The sequence below is a fragment of the Lupinus angustifolius genome, chromosome LG16 (assembly GCF_001865875.1).
Source record: "Lupinus angustifolius cultivar Tanjil chromosome LG16, LupAngTanjil_v1.0, whole genome shotgun sequence".
Taxonomy (NCBI): Eukaryota; Viridiplantae; Streptophyta; class Magnoliopsida; order Fabales; family Fabaceae; genus Lupinus; species Lupinus angustifolius.
The window spans coordinates 3,665,185-3,688,385 of record NC_032024.1 but is presented as its reverse complement, the minus strand read 5'-3'; the positions used below and the strand labels follow the sequence as shown (position 1 = coordinate 3,688,385).

Below are 23,201 nucleotides of genomic sequence, written 5' to 3'. Positions count from 1 at the left end.
CCTTGGGAATGTTGTAGGTCGTCTTAAGGCAAAGGGGGCCAGACTTGCCCAATTTCTGCTTCCCCGTTTGTGTACCCTCCTCTGAGGCCGCTTCAGGAGGGCAGACAGGCTCCTCGGTTAGGTCAACCGATTGACCAAAGGCAGATTCGGGAGGCACCATCGCAATAGGATTTGCCCAGTCTATAGTGGTCCCCTCCGAACCACTTGCCTGGGCAGCTACCCTCCAAGGTGTATAAGGAGGACCCTCAATTCGGGCAGGAATACTTGACCTGGGACGCTTGCTGCTTTCCACATCCTTCCTCTTGGTAGCCGGCCGTTTGAGAAGCCTACCCCGGTCTGCTTGGTCCCCCATGGCCGCTGCTGAAAGAAACAAACGAAAAAGGTCAAATAAATGTCAACAAACAAAAACAAGAGATAGATGATTGGACAGATACCGACTACCTCCTCGAAGACTTGGTCACCATGGACCAGTTTGTAGCAGAGGATTACACGACCCTCCTCAACCCAAGCCAACATCTCATCCACTATCCTCCTCTCATGATCATCCAACTGATCGTAGGAGAAACCAAAGGACTTGGCCAGCTTTTGATGGATCCCCCCATTCCAAGAGAAAGGAAAAAGAGGAACGTTGCCAGGACCATATGCCTAGGTATGGCAGGTCCCCCGAGCCTAGACACGAAAAAAACCGCTCTTCCAGTTTTTCATAGAACCTTCAAAGGGAAGAAATAAAGCCCGTCCGTTCTGGGATTGAAGGGACGTCCACCCGTGACGTCCGACCCGAGCCTCATCCTTGTTTGAACTATGCGTCACCCGGAACATCCAAAAGAATAACCAGAGCGTGCAAGGTCTTTCCATGACCTCATAAAAGAGCTTAAAAGCCCGAATAAAGCCCCAAGAGTTGGGGTGAAATTGAGAAGGGGCCACCTGAAGGTGTTGCAACACTTCAGTATACCACCCCTCAAAGGGGATTTTCACCCTTATCTATCGGCAGACCTGCTTGTACATGTAAAAGCTCCACCTATTCTTGGTCTCAAACAAAATGTCTCGACATACTCACTTCTGAGCAGTAGGGGCGTACCACTGAATATCATTAGCCGACTGTGTCAACACATCTACAGCCGAGCGAACATCTGGTGGGAAATAAGATTGAGTTACCCTAACCTTTTGGTTTACCCACCAATAGCGGCATTCGCTACCCGCCATGTCCTCCGGGATAGTGAACTGATCAGCACGATCAGAAAAATTCTGCCCCATAGTAGACCTGTCATCAGAAGAAGTGTTAGAATCTGAACTTGACATATTATCCAAGATCGAACACCACTTCTCTGAGAAAGCTGCCCCTGTCAATCAAGGCGGCCCCTGTCCGACCTTTTTCTCCCTCGAATAATGCAGCAAGGTCGGCAAGGACAGCTGGATAGATCGCCTCCAAGAGGGGCGACTACCACTCGGGGCAACAACGCAGTGGGCTCGTTGGCGGCGACAGCGAGTTGTGTTAGTAAAAACGGGTGGAGGTCCGGATAAGATCTCCACCTCATTAGGGCTTGGATCCCCGCCTAACGACACCATAATTGCCTAGAATGTTATTAAAAAGGAAAAAGAGAAAGAGGAGTTACCGAGTTAATGGAAGTAGGAGATTCTGGAAGAAAATTGAAGATCAGATTCAAACAGGGCGTATGCTCGGCAGGAAACAATTTTTTAGAAAGCAAAGTGAAGAAGAATGAAGGAAGGAACCCCTATTTATAGGAAGAGACCCAAGCCTAGGCCTCCCGAGAGGCCCAACCCAAAATATGCATCCACCCGTTCAAAATCACTCGAGGACAATCCAATGGTGACACGAAAACCCAGGCAACAGAACTGAAATGAGCCGACGCGTCGCTCCATCGTTACAGTCTCAGAACGAGACACCAAGCATTCCCCCACGTTTCCGATAAAAACCCTTATCCATCATGACCTACCCCTATACCTACCTTCAAACCCTACCCCTATTCCGTTACGCCAAATTGAAATTATCCAAGTCTACTAGCGTGGTCACCTCTAACCCCAAAGAGTTTGCTAACCCGGTCACCTCTGACCGGCTTAATAGACTGGGGACAATTGTTCCAGCCCAGTCATAACCAGGCTATCAACCCCAAAGAGTCAGCTAACCCGGTCACCTCTGACCGACTTAATAGACTAGGAGCAGTTGTTCCAGCCCGGCCATACCCGGGCTGTCAACCTTGAAATATCTGGGTTGTCAACCTTGAAAGAATATTCACTAGCCCGCGTAGTACTTCGCATGTCCTTATCATTCGCCTTAGATGGGTTCCCCCATGGCAGAGGCATTAAATGCTCCTGAAGCGACATTAAGGTCTCCGGCACATTATTTAATGCACTTGAGACATGCTATATAATGCACCTTTGACATACCATTTAACGCGTTGCTGACTCGCCATCAATGTCAGACCGCATACCACTTGTCACGCCACATGAACATTCTACATGCCCTCGAAAAATCGACAATGACAGATCCGCAGGCCAACTAAGGACGACCAGAGTACGTCCCTTGTATCCGTTAGATGTTGGCCAATGACCTTATGTCATCTCAGCACTTCCTAAGCTCTATAAATAGAAGAGACCACACAGAGAGTATAATTAATTCTCATTCCTCTCATTTATTACTATACTTATTGCTCTCACTTCTCTTTTATTTACTCCCCTTCTCTCTATAATATTCTATTGACTTGATCGTCGAATAATCTTTTCAGGTACCTCCCCTGGAGGGTCTAGACGATCATCTGACCAAGTCTCCTGCTCTCCTACACTTTACCAACCATCCATCCTCAGCTTTCGACTATTCGTTCTCAACTCCCGACCATCCACTCTTAACAACAAAGAACAATAGGAAAGATATAGAGGGCCATAGAATGTGTTTCAAGCTTCAATAAAAGCCCACAACAAGCCTTCCATCTTGTTTATGGCATTCACCATATCACCATATCCTAAATTTCTCCACATAGGGAAACAATTATAAAGAATAAAGAACAAAATATAACTTCTACAAGATAAAAAGAATTTTATAAGATAGGAAAATGGATTATTCGGCTAAAGTTTATAGAAAGTACAGGCTTTGAACCATTGAAGATAACTTTGGAATTCAAAATCAACCGAACAAGAATAAGGAAAAAAAGATGTTGCTCCATGCTAGATCATAGCTTTTATCTTCACCTTTATTCCATCTTACACAAATAGAATCTAATCAAAACATATCATTGTAATTAAAAATAAATCATCATGTACTTCAATCTTTCCTTTCTATTATGGGGAGCTAATTCAATGAGATAAAAAAAATCATAAAAATCTTCCTCTTCCCATTTTCTAAATTGTAAAAGATCAAGTTAAAATAGATTCCATCCAATCTGATGCAAATTCATATGCAACAAATGTTACAGCACCAGCTGGTGCAGCTTTAACAGTCGATGGAACTATCCCTTTATATAGACCGGTCCAACCCTCCGCCTGTAATATCCGCCTCAATGCATCATGCATATTTCTGTATGCATGGTGTTCTACTCGAGCTCCATATCTCGGATGCCGTTGTAGACCTTCAATCTGCAGCACACAAAGAATGAGGATATGAGGCCGACATAACTTTTACTAGTTTTTGCTTCGATTGGGGGATGTTCGAGAATCGAAAACTACCTGAAATCTTTTCTTCACGACGTCAAGTGGATGACAGACAAGCTTAGCACATGTTCCAGCAGCCAACCCACACAGGAAAAGCTGAAAGCTAGAGAGGCTATCTTCTGTCGTGGTGGTGGAATAGTGAAGATGGTTCCACGCCTGCGATTTTTTTCACATTCATGCATGATAATAGAACAGGTATAAGAAAATTGCTTGGCTTCAACGTTATGTGAAATGCAAACCTGACACTAAGACAAGGCGTGGGCATGTTTAATTATTAAGACTCGAGTTTAAAATTAATCACACAACTGCTGTATAGCTTTTTCTTTTAGTGAAAAAAGCTAGTGCAAGAATAACGAGTGGCGTATATAATGCCAATAGAAGCCGTGTCCAGAAATCTAGAATGTAACATATGCAACAGGTAAGACAAGAGTATAAAAATGAAATGGAAATTTAAATATGCGCCCAAAAGGGAGATACACACACAACAACCCTCATAATGAAACGAGAATTAATCATACTCAACGGGATTCAGAATAAACTTATCGATGCATATCATGTCATTCTAATGCATCTAGAATCATTCACTTAACCAAGATTGTAAAATGATGGAACAAGACAAGGCAAAACATGATAGAATAACCAGTAATGCAGAACATCAAATAACCAGCAAGCTCACCTTACTATATAATTTCATAACAACTAAATGACATCCAATGTATGCAGGGCATAATTACATAAACTAAAAATATGTCATGCTAGAGTACGACTGAAATTTTACCATGGCCCAACGTTTAAATGTATCATAGGTTCCAAATTGTAGGCCTGCATAAGGTATAATCTCAACTAGCGTCGGTGACAGTCCAGCATACAAGCCCGGGAAGCCACGAGTCCTGAAGATATCAATCAATGCCGACCTCATGTTTGGATACACCTAAAATTATAGAAAGATATTAACATATCATAGATACAAAAATTAACCCCACAAGGTTCACATCAAACTCAGATCATGCACTCATAATGTACATGTTCTATTGTCCAGGGTCAGGATTCAAGAGCATACACTCATAAGTCATAATCTCATGCACTCATAACGTACATGTAGTGAAATACCACTCTAATTAGACAAGGGAGCAAAGGTGAACACTCCCGAGCCTAAAATTGGCTAAAATAGTGAATAAAATGCTTAATGACAACATAGAACTTTAATGCCAAAAGAATGGAGGAGGATGCACCAGCAATTTCCTCCATTGGTACAATACAAAAAATAAATTGGATACACACATTACACTAATTTACTTCCGAACTGTCTTGCCGCCTTAACCATTTAATAATGCTTATACCTTTGGTTCACCCTGAGAAGCTAATATGGTTCGGAGAAGATCAAAGGGATATGACCCTACAGTAGCTGCACACCCGGCTAATGCCCCACTCACATAGGATAGGTAAGGGCTCAAATTAATGTGATTCTCTGCAGCATCAGAAAGCAAGCAATGGTCAATGTTAGCCTAGAACAGGAAATTTCCGACTAATTAAAATCTTTAAAGCGAACATGTGCACAGTTTGACCTGTATACATACAGTGTACATTCATTAATGGTATTGTTTGAAAACAGGGCTTCTCTAAAGTGATATTGTTTGAAAAATGGGCAATTAAAGCTTCTCCAAACTATTTAATGGGTTAAGATAACAACAGACTTTTCATTACAGTGGATACACCCTTACACACTTTAGAAACAAGCTCAATTCGTAGAAACCTTTCCGACACAATTAGCAAAATGTTCAGCAAAATAATGTAATCAATAAGAGCTTGTGCATCTATATTTTTAAAGTTACAACTGATAATGATGTGAACAAATCCCCAACTCAATAAAAACATCTAGAAGACACCAAGGACATAAATCGACTTTGTTCATCAAGGTAATATGTTGGGCTATGAAATAACAATCGAAATATAAAATAGGATACCTGTCTTGGAAGAACCAGAGGCAAAAGTCTTCAATTTGTGTAAAACTGTAAATTGTATGGCTGTATAAGGCATAACCATGAGCAAAGCTGGCACATTGCCCCGCCAAAAACCCTGTAATATGTCAGAAAAAGAGAGATGGTAATATACGCATGTTTCCCCAGAAAAAAAGTTGACAAGAAACTTCTGAGGCATTTTAAAGAACTCCAGCATTACAGATAAACTAATGTCACCATCGGCCAACTGGTACCGTTTCAAGAGGAACAGGAAGGCATCGGTAGATTACTAATGGGGAGAAGTAAAGTAAGGTACTAAATAACCATTATAGAAGTTGAGTTATTCTACCCGTATGCCTTCTTCTCGAAAAATATCTTTGGTTGCTTGAAACATGCCAGTATACTTTGATGGTGAAGACAAATCCTTGCGTAGTAAAGTCCATGAAGATGTGGGCTCGAGTTGAACCTGATAGTGAATGTAAATAACAGTTTTCATATCCATAATGGAGCAGGAAACAATTAAAAGTCATGGACTGAACAACACAAAATCTCAAGCAAAACTCAAACATATTAACATGGTCATATACACACAAGTATCATACAGCACCTATGTCAATGCAAGCATCCTGAGGTAGCATGGTATTTTTACATAAATGACGCCAATCAATGAATGTACCTGGTATATTAAGGTGTTACATTTAAAATCTATCTGATGAACGTTAATTTTGTGATAGTCATAAGACCCTTTGTCGTATAACCGGAAATGAAAATTGAAAATATCTTTATATTCGGAATTTGCCCACCTTTGGCAGACCAATCACATCATACTCCATAAATTTAACACCAGATTGTTTAAATAATGAGATGCAAGATTGCATTCAAGCAAGTAACAAATAGTCCTACTCCTTCAAACTACCAATAAGTTGTACTTAAGTTTGTAAGTGCCCCATCATGTCAAATAAAACTAATTCTACATTCATAACCAAGTGCATTGTTCACAGAGAAAGATACATTGCAAAACCCTTGAAGCTAATTCAAGTGTATTTCATTGATTAGTTAAAACTGAATATTGCTTTTTAAGCAAAATTGTAGAGTTAAATTACTTCTATATTTTCTAAAGCTAGATGTTCTTCCCTAACACTAAAAGGAAAGGGGGAAATAGACCATTAATAAAAGGAAAAAATGGAATGAGTAGTAGAAAACTATAAATGCTAGCAACAAAGCAAGAAAGATTACCATTACCCTATTCAGGTTTGACTTAATTACACTTAAAAAACATTAAGTAAGCCCAAACTGGGTGTAAGGTAGTCCCAGATAGGTTAAATGTTCGATTCCTAAGAGGGACACTCATTTGAGGGGCAGTCACATATTCCGAATGGATTAATTCCTTATCCATAAGATGAGAGCATACCCTTAGTTATAAAAAAAACTGGAGCAATCATGACTCTTAGGGTTTGTTTGGGAGTTGAATTTTGGAGGGGAAGGAAGGGAAAGGGAAGGCTTGGGAGCCATGAAATACACTTGTGAGATGACTCTCAAGCCTTCCCTTTCCCTTCCTTCCCCTCCAAAATCCAACTCCCAAACAAGCCCTTAAGGGGTGAGTATAATGATAACATAAACCTCAAGTAAGGTAGGTCTGATTTCTATAACAATAGGAGTACCAAGTCTAATTAAGTCAAACTTAGATGATCTCTTTTAAATAAAAATTAAAAAGACCTGTCAATGAATCAAGAAAATAATAAATAAAAAGCTAAAGTATATAAATATTAAAACTTCAAAAACCTTTACTTTTTAATATTATCATTCTGATTTCAGTACCCTTATTAGTACTTGTTCATGTCTTCAAAAGCCACTTAGCAAAAACAAAAATATAATAATGATAATGATAATGACAACAACAATAATAATAAATGCTTGTAAATGCTGCAATGAATAATAATACCCTTAATGAATTTGTAGTTATTATCATCATGAAAGATGAGCAAAAACTAACCTGAAATCTAATCTTGATAACATCAAGGGGTGAGGTGATTGTTCGTGATATACCACCAGAAATAGCACCAGCAGAGGCATCAATCATTGCCCTCCGAAACTGGCTTGGCTCCTCCATTATCACAACAACCACCCTTCCCTTTCCGACTATAACCTGTCAAATTAAGATTTAATCTCCAAACCAATCTACAATAAGAAATAAAGGAAAAATAGCGTCGATAGAATAAGGCATGTATAAGACTGTTTTTTACCAAAAAGTTGCGTGGGCATTGTTAGACTTACTCTTAACAACAACGATAATAATTTTACACATGACATAACCTCAAGACCCACCCAAAAAAGGATCAAAATTTAAAATTTCATCCTTCACTAATGCTGCAAAAATTTGGGTTTTCCTTAAATTTTGCATAAACCATGTTGGATTATTAGAAGAAGCAAAAAACTCGAGAGAGAAAAAAAGAAAAAAAAGTACCAGATAGTGAGGATGGGGAAGGAGGTAATGAAAAATAGAGGGGGCATTGAAGTTTTAGAGAGAGAGAAACAGAGGAAGAAAGAGAAACAGATTAAGAGAGAGAAAAACAGAGGAAGAGAGAGAAAGTGAAAGAGGGTGTTGTTTGTTGGTGTCTCTTGCAGGAATTTAGCAGAGTTCTAGGCAGATAACTATTTTTAATTGAGAGATCTCTTACTCTTCTTAAAAAAAAAGTGTTTTTGGCTAGGGAAGAGTGATTATAGGGATGAAATCAGATTGTGTTTATTCTTTGTCAATAAGAGATTCTTGGTTTGAAATAATCTTGAAGATTATGAATTTATTTTGAAGTACAAAATTGACAAAAACATATCTCTGCTTTGTTATTTTTAGTAAAGAGTAAATTTAATATGTTTGTGTGAAACAAGAAGGAATTGTTATGTAGTTGATAAAATTACAAGTTTATGATATGTTGCATATGTGATGATATTATTGGTGGTTAGTATATAATATTTGTGTATATGCTTATACAATTATGAAGCTCCTAACTTTATACATAATTAATATATTATTACTGTTCATTTGCATTAATTTTTTTCAAGAGTCATAATAATTAAAAATGAATGCTAAATAATGTAATTACAGTGTATAAAACTTATACATTATTAATACATACTTTTTTTCTAGCTTTAATGAGCAAATGAGACCCACATGAACTTTAAGTGTTGATCACAATTGAGGTGATTCTTAATGGGGCTCCTAAGAGCACCCACGGTGGTGTTTTTGATGTTTTAAAGAATGCTCTTAATATTGTTTACCATTGTGGACACATTGTTATGTGTATTATTAAGAACTTGTTCCTATTTAGTAACTTCTTCTTATGGGTATTTCAAGATAAATGATAGAGGTTCACTAGATATTTCTCAATTAATAAAACAATAATTTATTTAAATTAAATTAGTTTTATTTTAATTGAATTTATCTATAATTTATGTTTATCTAATTAATTGTTATTTGAATTTATCATTATATTATCTGTACAATTTTTAGTTATATAATAAATTGTTTAGACTAATTAATTGAGTTTCTCCAATCTTTTACTAATTATAGACTTCTATACACTATTTTGTTATTAAACGTAAACAAATATAAAATGAATATAATATATATATATATATATATATATTTTGTCAGTGTAAATATTAAAAGTAATTACTACATCATTTAATATTCATTTATATTTTTTTAAGAAATAATGATAATTAAATATATGGATAATATATTAACACTGTATAAAGCTTATATAATATTAGTACATGCATTTTTTTCTCATATAAAATAATGAGTGACATGAATCTTTATGTGTAATCTTGTTTTTTTCTCTTTTCCGATCTACAATAAAAAGTTTTTGTCGATGCAATAAATTAATGTCTAAATTTTTTTGGTATCATAATTTAATTCTTATAAATCAAAATTTCAAGGGATCAATTTCTTCTGTAGAAGGAAGTTTCAAGACTATTTGATTGATTTTATTTTTTTAGAATCAAATTGTTTCAACAAAACTTTCAGGATTTTTATGAACCAAATTTGACCATGGAATAAAATCATCGACCAATTTAGGTCTTTATACAAATATGTAATAGGTGGTGGGTTTTATTTTTTTTTTTTTAAATTGTAAGATTTGTGAAAAAGTTAATTAACTTATTTAAATGATAGAAAATGTGAAAAAATGTAAAATATGTTGTTGAACAAATTTAAGCAACAAGATTGGATTACCACATTATAGATGCAGCTAGATAATTTTATTTATGAAATTAAGGTTCAAATCGTTGGGTTATCACTCTACCTTTGTCACAGCAACTTGACAAGTAGACTCATTATTCAGTGGAAATATAGGTGAAAAGGTATGAAAAAAGAAGGAGACAAGTCAAAAGTACACGCATATATCAATGTTTATAGTTTATCTTATTTTATTAATAGTAACTATCTAGACTTATCAATTGGTAAGCATAAAAATTATAGCCTACTCAAAATAGAATAAAAAGTACTTTCAACTCATTTCTTAAATTTTAAAATAAAACATATCAATCAAATCTTAATCTCACTAGGTGATGATAATTAAATGAATAATCGACGTTATAAGCCTTTATTATAAATCATGTTTATTGACAAAACATCAACATGTAAATCTTTCATAATCTTTTTTGCCTATGATCTTTCTTAGTCCCCTCTCCCTCTAGGATTCAGACTAACATTCATTTGATATACCCTTATGAATAGAGATTTTTGCGAGTCTCCTTCACACATTTTTAAATCACCTAAGACACGACTCTACCATATTTTCTAAAATCGAAGCTACTCCAACTTCTACCTAACGCATTCATTTCTAATCCTATCTTGTATAGTGTGTCTATTCATTCAACTCAACATTCTCATCTTTGTTATATGAAGTTTATTCTCTTGTTGATATTTAACCGTGTAATATACAGTTTTATATAACATTGTAAGTCTTATAGTCGTGTAGTACAACTTCCCATTAAGCTTGAGTGATATCTTTTTTATCACATATGACACCTGAAACACCTTGTCATTTCATTCAACTTGCTTAAATCCTATGGTTTACACGACCATCAATTTTCCTATCATCTTGTATGATTGACCAATGATATCTAAATCTAGTTACTTGTAGTATAGTATGATCCCAAATCTTTACTTTACAAAAGGGCTTGTCTATCTCTTTCTAAATTTATACTTCGTATAATCCATCTTACTTCGACTTATATGAAAGTCTTGTGCTTCTAAAAGCATATCTCCATATTTCTTGTTTCATATTTAATCCCTCTATCTAGTTTTTCACTAAGACAATATCATCCGCAAAAAGCATGCATGTGGCACCAATTCTTAGATATGCTCATTAAGCATATACAAGACTAAATAAATAAGTAAAGGCCCAATGTTGACCCTTGATGTAGTCCTATGGCAATAGAAAAATCTTCTGAAACTCCATCTTGTCTTCTCATGATGATCTTGACTCAATCATACATATCCTTGATTGCTCGAATGCAAGCAATTCAAACATCTTCATTCTTTAGAGCTTTTCGCAAAACTTCTCTACACCTTATCATACACTTTATGAAAATCAATTTTGGTTTGTTCGGTATCTCCATGTCAATCACCATAGAAGTATATAACCTCCATGGTTGACCTCCATTACATAAAACCAAAATAATATTAAGTGGTACATGTCTCTTGTATCAACCTTCGCTCAATTATACTCTTTTATAGCTTCATAGCATAACTTGTGAGCTTAATCTCCCTCTAGTTTGCATAATATTGTATTTTTTCCCCTTGTAAATAGGGAATGCAATACTTCTCCTCCACTAGTGTGACATCTTCTTCAACCCCATGATCTCATTAAAGAACTTTGTGAGCCAACTAATACCATGCTATCCTAGAACCTGCTAAACCTCAATAAGTATATTATCTAATCCAATCGCTTTGCTATTCTCCATCCATCCAAATCTTCTGTCACCTCAAACTTCCAAATTCTACAACTAAATGTATAATTTTGATCATCAACTTTCATGTTTAGTCTATTAGAAAGCAAGTAATCATGACCCTCGTTCAAAAGCTCATTAAATAGTTCTTATATCTTTTCTTAATATCTTTGTCATTCACCAAGACTTTTCTATATTCATCTTTCATGCATTTCACTTGGTCAAAATATCCTAGCTTTCTATCCTTACCCTTTTTTGAAGACAATTCTTTCTCTTCCATTGGTAACTAGATATTTGTATAACCAAAAATTCACTTTTATCTTTAGTCTCACTCACCAATTTGTTGGTCTCGTCCTTAGTTACCTTATATTTTCCCATCTTTCACTATTATTGCACAAATACCATGATTTGTAGCATTACATTCCATCATTTAATTCTTGGGATTCTATATTAGTATTTTCTCCCTACTCTAATATTAAACCTTGCATTTTTTGGGAAACGTAGAGTAAAATATATCTAAATGGGGAGTGAATAGGTGTACCGGACCACTAATTTCACTTTTCCTGTTGCTTGAAAGTATTAAAAAATAGTCCAGGATAATTGATTGCCACACCAAATATTTGATTACTATTAGCAGAAATAATCAATTACTATCAGTAATAATCGATTATTCTGAATCTTTGAAATTTTGACTAAAACAGTTTCTTATAAAACAAGTTATCTCAGAAACAATCTTTACTAGTTCAATTTGCTTGATGAAAATATCCCAAGTGCAGAACAAGTAATATGCATATAAAGAATCAATAAGCAAATTCAAGAAACTCAAAAAAAACATGTAAAAACAGAAATTAAAAGAGATAAAGGGATAGAAGAGTGCACCAATGAATCATTTGCGGGTCCATTTGCAAACTACATCCAAGCCTCCCTTTCTGATCTCGGGAGATTTTCTTCACTAAGCGTATGTTACAAACTTACTTCCAATGAACTTTACAAATGCTCATTTTTTGGCCATAGAGTCACAGTTTGACCTCCTACCCGTCTCTTAGGATACTCAATACCTACTCATGCTATGGCCTAAGTCGCTTCTTCCTCTCAACCAACACCTTTGTAAAGGTGAAGACTCGCTACCTAACATCGACTAGGTTTTCACTCTAATTATCTACACTTAGAGAATTTCAATTTCAATTGGCTAGTAAAATTTGAGTTGCATGCACCTAATAAGTGCTAATTGAACATTGAACTCAGCTACAAACCTAAAGACAAAAATCTCACAAGAACCCTATATTCTAAGTGAAGATTGATGTAAGGTTGGTGTGTATGAAAACAAAATTCACTCTATGAAAAGAATGTAAAAGTTATTCCTTTTCACTTTTGAAACTCAAGAAACTTTAACATTTTTTCAACACAAGATTTCACTCAAAGAATTTATGAATGATATGAAATTTTGAAAAATAAGATCCTAAGCACATGGGTTGAAAAACGGTTTTTATACACAACTATTTTCTGTTAGGTCTAATCAATTATCTCAATCGGTAGTCGATTATCGACCTACTAAAATCAGGTTATTTGTTGGAAATAATCGATTATCTATTGAGTAATCGATTATTGATACAAAGAGATCCAAGGTCTTAGCTACTAGAACTTTTCTAATCGATTATTCCCATACATAATTGATTATTGGGTTCCCCATGTCTATCTAATTGATTGCACCCATGGTAATCGATTAGCAGTGTTGAAAACTTGTTTCTTTGATGCATGATGAACCTCCTATATGATGTATGTGTATCTAATGCATGATTTTAAAATAAGTACCATTTTGATGCAACAAAATCATGTATGACAAATGTAATGCATGAACATTATTTATCATGTATGGATAGATGATATGTCTCACTTTAGATAAATCAAATTTTTAAGCCTTGTGAGACTTCCATCCTAGGTTCACCTAACCTAGACTCAATCTAAGCAAGCATCTTAGGACTTCTATAAAATATAAAAGCTTTTCCTAAGACTATGATGGTCTTGAGTCTTGGCATGTTATTTATAGAGTTGTCTTTATTTTTAAGCTTTCCTAAAGTCGTTGTCTTCATCAAAACTATATGAGTTGATCATACTTGCAACCTCTGACTCATATTGCAATGTCAATCTCCCCTTTTATGATGAGGAAAAACTTGGAATGATATCAATCATTTGACAAGTTTGATGACGATCAAATTTATATTTGTAATGGTTGTGAAATCGTATTCGCTACTCCCCTCACTTTGTTCTCCCCCTCAATTCAATTCATTCATGAGGTAGTGTTTAGGGTAGCTCAATTCTCCCCCGTCATATATAACATTGGCAATTTGGGCCATGCCCATGGGACTCGCCCATATGTTTTGGACGGGCAGGACATGAAAAATATTTCCATCCGTCCTAAAATGCCCACCCAACATGCCCTTTTTCCACGGACATTTCAAATGGGCGGGCTGGGCGACCCATGGGCATCAATGAATACTAAAATAAGAAATTTGATAGACCAAGTATGACAAAAGTAATTCATGTTCTCATCACTCGAGTACAATGTAACAATTTTCTAAAATATAATATCTTACGAATTAACTGTATGTTTGGTTTATGCAAAACAAGGTGTTATGTTTTGTTTTGAATCACACAATGCATCCATGTAATCTCAAGTATGATAATATGAATTTTGCAATGTTTCAGTAGTGAAATAAAAAATAATAGACAATATATAATATCTTGCAATATTCCATGTACTAGATTATTTTTAGTTTCTTTTAATTTAAGGCGACCCGCAAGCCCACCCTGCCCAAGGTTAGGGTGGGCAGAGCATGATATTTCATGTCCTATTTAAAAACGAGCATGCATGGGCAGGGCGATCCTAATTGCCAATGTTAGTCATACAACCTGCAAAACTCAAACAACATTTTCTTCAACTTTTGGCATGATAAAAAATAAATGATTTAATATGAACAATATAGCCAAAAGTAAGGAAAAATTCAAAAATATATTTATTGTCTTAATCAATTTAGAAGTTGTATAGTTGATTAAGTAGTTTAGAGAAAATTGAACATATGCATAGTCTGTTGCTAATAATCGATTATCATCTACTAACAATCGATTATTATTCTAAGTAATAAAAAAATGACTAAAGTACTTACAATTTACATGACAAATTTAAGAATGACATTATCAATTTTGCATATATGACAAATAACAGAAAAATAACCACTGTAGATAGTGTATAACCAAACATAACAAACATTAGTCATTCATGAAAGTACAAAATGGTGGAAATCGAAGTTCATTGAAAATACACCATAAACACGAGAAAATGAGAAGTTCAAGAATTACAAACACATTTAACATACTAAATCCTTGTTACACCATCCAAGATAAGTCGACATACCTAATGTAGGTTTGTTTTCTTCCATGAAGTTGGGCCAATCTCTCAGTGGAGAGTGAGAGAGTAGTAGGGGTCACTCCGTGTAGTGTTTCTACCGCTTCTAGTAGTGGATGAGCCACCAACTTCCGAAGTTCGGGTATGCTTGGATGTATGTTTAACACGTTTTGGCCTTCCATCACTAATATTTTCAGATAGTAGATGGTCTAATCGATTGTCAATCAATTTTTCAAATTTGGGGTTTAGGGTTCCGGAAATGGAAAATTGGGGATTTTGGATTTTTGGAACAATTGGAGTGATTGAAGTGTAGAGGTGGAAGAAATTAGAGTTAGGTTGCTCTAATTTAGGTTTTGCAAGATCAATTAGAAGAAATTTATAGAAAGGGCCAAAGCTTAGAGGAATTTAGGATTTATACAAATTAACCCTAGAATGAGTACTTGAATCTGTTTTACTGCTTCCGATAATCATTTGTCTGCAGTTCTAATCGATTATCGATGTGAGAATTTTGCTCAGTTTTACATTTTGTCTCCCAAATAGTCGATTATAAAACATAACAGTCGACTAATTGTAGTGAAATCATAGATTTGAGTACACTTTGTGTGGTTCTTATGGGATGCTAAGATACTATTACTATAAACCTATCCTAAAGGTCTAAGACACACTAACAAGCAAACAAAATAAACACGAATTCGATTAAATACAAGAATTGTGCATTCAAATAGAATAGCATGCAAGCATACAATAGAATTATGTCAAAGTCATATACAAGAACCTAAAGCAAACTAACTTAGATACAATTCATCAAGAATTCAGAGTTCTCTACATAAAACAAAGAAAGTATCCCTTGGAAGAGACTTATTGAATATATCGGTTAGTTGCTTTGTGGTTTCCACAATCTCAATTATGCAATCACCTTTTGGCACATGATCCCTAAGGAAGTATGTCTAATTTATATATGCTTAGTTCTTGAAGGCAATATGGGAATCTTAGATAGGTTAATGACACTTGTGTTATTACACTTGATTGGTATTTTATCAAGCTTTATACTGTAGTCTAATAATTACTGCTTCATCCATAAGATTTGAGCGCAACACACACCAGCAGCAATGTATTCTACTTTGGCGGTAGATAAAGCAACACAAGCTTGCTTTTTGCTATACCAAGACACTAGGGAATTACCGAAAAGGTGGCAAGTTCCACTTGTACTCTTTCGATCCAACTTGCATCCGACATAATCGGAATCTGTGAACCCTATCAAAGAGAGTGAGACATTTCTAGGATACCATAGTCCTATGTTTATAGTTCCTTTCAAATATTTCATGATGCACTTTACAGCTGAAAAATGTGACACTTTAGGAGAGGATTGGTATCTAGCACAAATGCATACACTGAAGATAATATTGGGTCGATTTGAAGTAAGATATAACAATGAACCAATAATACCACCATACTTAGTTACCTTAATAGTTTTTCCCTTTTCATCATTGTCAAGGTAACAAGACGATGTCATAGGTGTAGAAGCTTCCTTTGATTTGTCTATATATATAATTTCATATGTCAAATTACATTTCCATAATAATAAGTAATGTTGCTAGTATTTTATGCAAATGAGAAATACATTATATTTAATCGGATCTGGGATCGAATTTGCATTCAAAAGTTAACCCGATCAATGTTTAGGAAGGGGTTAGTCTTCGAGACTAACGTCTTGTTTAGGTTAAAAAATATATAATTAATATTTAGGGTCGATTAAGGGACAAGTCTTAGCTGACACAACTCAGTTCATGCTCGCCCCTAACTCTAACTAGGGATGACAATGAGTCTGGATGATTTCAGATAGTGCACTATTGGACTTGCCTTGTTCATTAATTTTTGGACCTGAACCCATGTAGATATTCGCTCTGTTTGCTACTTACGGGTCCTTAGGTACCTAGAAATTCAGAAATATTAAAAAATATTGTGAACAACTAATACAATTGTGCATCACTTTCCTATAATCTTATATGATATTTTAGACAATCAAAAGAAGAAAATATAATAAAATGTTACAAAACATAATTTAAATTATCGATTATATACAATTTAAATTATCGATTAAACATAATTGCTTTTACTCAAACAAATAAAAAAAGTCAAAGTCACTACTTCAACATTATGATGAATTGTTTTTATTAAGACTATTAATTAACATAACATTACATTATACTTATAAATTAACAATATAATATCACACTGAAAAATTATTTAGCAAGAATTGTTTAATCAATTAACATTACAATTATAGATTAACTACATAACATCAATACTTAATAACATAACATCACATTTATAATTAAGATGATATTACAGATATATATATTAACAATATAACATAAGAGTTATGGTTAACATGATATTATAATTATGTTATTGTGCATATATAGATTTCAGAATTATGGTCCAAGTACCCTCTGGTCTAAATACCTCATTACCTAGACCAAGAGTTGTTATACAGTAATTTTCAAAATCATTGATCCCAATTACCTACTAAAATCATGGATTGGCAGAAACCCATAGAATGCCCATAGTTGTGGTTAAGTTGTTCTTTCACAAAAAAGACAAGAAAATGAGATCAATTAACATATTATAATGCACTGATCATATTGGGAGTCTTTTTGTATAACCAAGGTATTTCTTCATTTTATGAATAAAGAATTAATTTTTTTTGGATATCTGATTGTCCTCCTAACAAATGTTGTTCCTAGAAATCAAACTCTTAACATTTTTGATCTACTTGAATATACCACAAGCTCAATGCCTTGCTGGTATCATATTTAGAATTTAAGCCTAGAAAGGAAGTCCCATACATCATGCAAATTAAGCAACAAATAGTACCCATTCTCACATCTTAAAATAAAAAAAGACTTGGAGAACACTCACTGAGGTATTTCATCCAACGAGTCTAGATTCTACTATTCCTAGTCAAGTCCAACACTTTTATGTCAAGAAAAGAAGAACAAAACGAGACTGAGCAAGCTATAGGACTTAAGAGTGTATTCACTCTGAGTTTACAACCATGGGAATAAATTAACTAAGCTTCTATTATCTAAAAACAAAGAATTACAACAACTATCCATTTCTCTTGTATAGAGCCAGCAGTGGTTTGGGACGAAAGAATACTTGTATAAATTCATGAATTGTTTAGGAAGAAATAATACTTAGTTCTAGAGCCAGAAGTGGCTTGCGAAGATAGAATACTTGTGTCGAGCCATGAGTGACTTGCGAAGAAAGAATATTTAGTTGTACAATGGGAGAAAGAATTATTAGGTGTAGATTAAATATTGGCTTTAAAAGAAAGAATAATTAGTTAATTTATGAGTAATTGAGAGCAAACACATAATTGTTTTTAAAATTGTTCTTAATAGAATAAAAAACTGCTTACTTTGTTCTCTTCTATGGCATTTTTATTTTATGAATTTTGTTCTTAAATAAGAACAATGAGAGAAATAAAAACAAAGACAGAGAATAATAAAGTTAGATGTTTGGTTAAAAATGTGATAAATTGTGGGAAAAATATATGTTATTCTTATTTCATGGGGAGTTATAATAAAAATGAAATTGTTGTTATAATAAAAATTGACCAAAATAAGTGGAGTTATAATAAAAATAGATGTTTGTTATAATGCGTGGTCTGATTTAAGGATACTCTAGTAAGTGATTTGGTGAAAGTGGAGAAAATCTAAGTGATGATACCTAGGATTGGATATAGCTTCAAATGTTGAGGTGAACCATGAGAAGCCTTTGTGTGGCTATCTAGGTTAAATTGATCTTTTTATTTGAATGATTGACGTGATTAAAGGATTTCTTGCAAAGTGCACTTATATTGTTATAAAAAGTAGAGAGGGGTTGCTAATGCATAAAATGAAGGACCACAATTTTGGAAGTCACTGTCTCACAAAAAGACAAAAAAGTGAGGTCAAAGAACAAATTGCTAAAACATGAATACTTAGAGTTGAAGGATATATAAACGGAGATTCCAACTTCGTGAAAAGTAAGAGAATATTAGAACCCATCCAGACATCTTACAATCCAGAAAGACTCACAGAACACTCAGAGAGGTAATTAATCCAAACAGTCTGGCTTCTTATGTTCTTCATATTCAAACTCCTAGCTGTTTTATATCAAGTAAAGAAGAATTAAATATTGAAAAATTCAGAACTAATTTCCCTTATATATGTGATGTAAAATGGACGCTTGTCAAAACAACAAATGGATAAATAGACCGGAGAATGATAGAAGAATGACACCAAAATTTTTAACGTGTGAAAACCTCTTGAAATTGAGAAAGAAACAACCACATGACCTAATCCAGAAAAATGTCTCTACTATAGAAAAATATAAATAGAATATTTGACTATATCTCATATTAAGAGGATAATACCCAATCTCACTCAAAAAGAATGAAATACAAATTCTCTCTAGTATCTCACTAAGAATATTAATCTCACACTATGGTTGATATAAACTCTCTCACTTTTCTCTCTATATTACTTTTTCTCACTTGCTTGTTCATCTTTTCCTCACAACTTCCCTTTATATAGTAAAGAGGAGGAATACTTTACCGTAAAGACATAATAAATGATTAATTATTGTCATACTTTCAAGATAACATAAAAATGCTACTCCAACTTTCTAATTTGGACTTTATAGTCTTCAAGAGTCAAGAAGTAATTCTAAAACTTTGGAATGACCCTAATTGAATGCATTCAATGGATCATCTACCAATGGTCATTGGTGAAGCTTCCACATCAATTAGGAAGGATTCCCAATAAATCTACTCCTCCATGAATTAAATGAGGGGTATCACTAGTCCTGCACCTATGAAATAATTTGTTAGCTTCTTGAGTGAAACTGTCTTGGTGAACTTTCTCTAGGTGCAACTCACCATCCTCTAAAGCATATTGTATCTAATGATAACGATAATCAATGTGCTTTGTCCAAGAATGAAATGTAAGATTCTTAGCTAGTTGGATTGAACTTTAATTGTCACAATACAAAACATATCTTTCTTGAACATGACCAAATCTATACAAGATGTTTTTCATATATTTTATCTCCTGCTAGCTTCGGATGCTACATTGCATTATGCTTCAGTCATTGATAATGCAATACATCTTTGTAACTTGGATTGCTAAGATACAACTCCCCTTGCAAAGATAGTTAGATAATCTGATGTAAATTTTTTAGAATCTACATCTCTAGTCATGTCAGCGTATGTGTATCCTACTAGCACAAGATCTTCATTACCAAAAAATAAACATATTTTGGTAGTTCCCCTCAGATATCTCAATATCCACTTCACTACATGACAATGCTCTTTGTCGGGATTGGACATGAACCAGCTCATAACTCCAACTGCATAGGAAATATCTGTTCTTGTGCAAATCATAGTATACATTAGGCTTCCTACTATAGAGGAATAAGGCATTCTTCTCACTTCTTTCCTTTTTTCATCACTAGTTTTACATTGCATTATGCTCAACTTGAAATGTATAGCAAGTGGAACACTGACATACTTTGCCTTATCCATGTTGAATCTCTTGAGAACTTTCTCAATATGCTTCTCTTGTGATAGCCATACAAATTTCTTGGAATGATCTATAATTATCCTTATTCCAAGGAACTATTTTGCAGAACCCAAGTCTTTCATTGCAAAAGACTTGCTTAAAGCATTCTTCAAACTAAACATCTTGGTCTTGTCATGCCTAATGATTAACATACCATCAACATATAATAGTATGATATTAAAGTGTCCATCTTTATACCTTTTGATGAATAAACAATGATCACGAGTTATCTTCTTGAAATTGTGTTGGGTCATAAAGGATTCAAACTTCTTGTACCATTATCCGAGTGCCTGCTTTAGATTGTACAAACTCTTCTTCAGACAACACACTATAGTTTTCTTGCGTAGTTCATCATAACCCTTTGGTTACTCCATATAGATTTCTTCTTTGATGTCTCTATGTAGGTAAGTTGATTTGATATCAATTTGTTCAACTTATAAGTCTAAGCTAGCTACTAGACCGAAGACTACTCTTATGGAGGAATATTTCGCCATTGGTGAGAATATCTCATCAAAATCAACTCCTTTCTTCTGATTGTATCCTTTCACAACAATCTGAATTTTGTACATTGGTCTCGAGCTTCCTTATTCAACTTTAAGCCTATAAACTCATTTGTTTTTTAGGCTTTTCTTCTTTGGGAAAACTCCACCAGATCATAAGTATGGTTCTCATGTAAAGAGTTCATATCATCTTCCATTACTTTAATCTACTCTTCTCTCTTAGTTGTCTGTCTAGCTTATGAGAAGTCTTGAGATTCACCATTGTGTGTCAATATGATATAATCTTCTTTAGGATACTTTGGAGATGGTATTCTACCTCTTCTGGAGTGCCTCAGTTCAACCTAAATTGGAAGCTATGCTGACTCAAGTTCTTGATGTATTTGTGTGCCTGCCACCATTTCATCAATGATCCGACTCTTCATTAATTTGGTAAATTTTTGTATGAGCAGGATCCGCCTGTTGGTCCACCTGTTTTGGGTCTATCTCATGACAAGGATTTGTCTGTTGAGGAATATCTCTCTTTGATTCAATACAAACTTTGGACTTGTGTTGGCTTTTCTTATGAACACCTTTGGTCATTTTTTCCTCGAAGAACACATCATCTCAGCTTCTCACAATTTTCTTGTTTATCAAATACCACAATCTGTACCCAAATTCATCCTTTTGGAACCTAAGGTAAATGCACTCCTTGGTCTTAGTATCTAACTTCTTTATCTAATCTTTTGGAATGTAAACGAAGGCTCTACATATGAATACTCTTAGATGATTGAAGGATGTCTTCTTCTTGTACCATACTTCATCTGGAATTTCTCCATTCAGGGGTCTTGAAGGAGTCCAGTTTATGAGATCTATTGTAGTCTTTACTACTTCACCCAAAAAAGACTTGGGGAGATTGACATCTTGCAACATTGATAAGTGCCAAACATACCTAAATTTCATACACTTTTATGGTACTTAACTTAAGCATAATTGAGAAAAACGAACTTAAAACAATACTTTTGGTATAAAATATCACAATCTTGTATATTTATGTGTGTATTTCTTTTTTATGTATTTTGTAGGATTTAGAAAGAAGAAAAGAAGAAAAAGAAATACTCATGGTCAATGTGAATACCCAATTTTGTCTGGCCCAAATATACTTCAAAAAAACCAAATTTTCAATAAATATTTTTTATATAAATTTCATCAACTCAAATATATATTTTATGTGAATCCGATTAGATTCCATGAATTAACTTTTGTTAGAAAACGGGTAATCAAATCAAATAAATGAATTCATTAGCACTTAATGAATTTTATTTCAATTGATTCCAAAGAAAATTATTTCCAGCAAACAAAGAGATAAAATAGATATGAATATTTAATGAATGATCCATTTGAATGACAAATAAAATCAAATATTTTTATGATCATTATTAAAATTTGAATTTTGAATATTGAAGGCCATGAGAATAAAATCAAATATTTGTAATTCGAGCTTTAATAGTCATTATTATGGAGATTTGAATTTTGAAAAGATTTGGGTGTTGATTGATTTTTTTTGCAATTTGGCCATGTGCTGGAATTAAATACATTGATTGAGTATGAAAATTTGGCTATTAAAACTTGCATTTAAGTGTGATAAAAATCAGATTGGGAATTAGAAAAAAAAATCATAATCCATTAATGTTCTCCTAGGAATTAATTGGTGTTCATATGACTTTGGCTATAAATAGATGGGGTCTTCCCCTTAAGAGAAAACAGGAGAAAAAGCCAAAAATGCTCATACCATTTTTTCTTTCCTAAAGGATCCACAATTCCCCTAAACATCATCTTCCATACACAAAATCTGTCATCCACAACAACCACAAAATCTCTCATCCACACCAACATCAAAATCTCCTATACACAACAATCAAACAAATTCATCCATCAATCATTTTTTTACCCTCAACATTACCTTTCATACAACAATCCAAAATCATCCCACCAAAAATCACACAACCAAAAACAATAATCATCATCTAACAATACCTAAATTCATATACTGTCATTGAGTCTTGGGAATAATTGTCGAGTTACTGGAATCACACAGGCCAATGCATACATGGACGTGTTGAGTTGGTCTAAACAT

At 34.2% G+C, this 23,201-nt stretch overlaps 1 protein-coding gene across 1 annotated transcript; it reads right to left on the bottom strand.

The window, feature by feature from the left end:
• On the bottom strand, positions 3,155-7,760 carry LOC109328902 (mitochondrial thiamine pyrophosphate carrier-like). Its single transcript, XM_019562543.1, has 7 exons — positions 7,615-7,760; positions 5,971-6,087; positions 5,628-5,739; positions 5,004-5,131; positions 4,442-4,594; positions 3,679-3,819; positions 3,155-3,588 (listed from the first exon to the last, which is right to left on the bottom strand). Exons 1-7 carry the CDS (start codon positions 7,729-7,731, stop codon positions 3,370-3,372), a joined length of 987 nt encoding a protein of 328 aa, XP_019418088.1. The 5' UTR covers positions 7,732-7,760; the 3' UTR covers positions 3,155-3,369.

Bases quoted from the DNA above. Each gene is read 5' to 3' on its own strand.
- LOC109328902 (XM_019562543.1), bottom strand. From the start codon at position 7,731: ATGGAGGAGCCAAGCCAGTTTCGGAGGGCAATGATTGATGCCTCTGCT. The intron at 6,088-7,614 runs GTTAGTTTTTGC...ATTCACTATCAG, and splicing joins TTATCAAGATTAGATTTCAG to GTTCAACTCGAGCCCACATC. The intron at 5,132-5,627 runs GTATCCTATTTT...CTGATGCTGCAG, and splicing joins CTCTGGTTCTTCCAAGACAG to AGAATCACATTAATTTGAGC.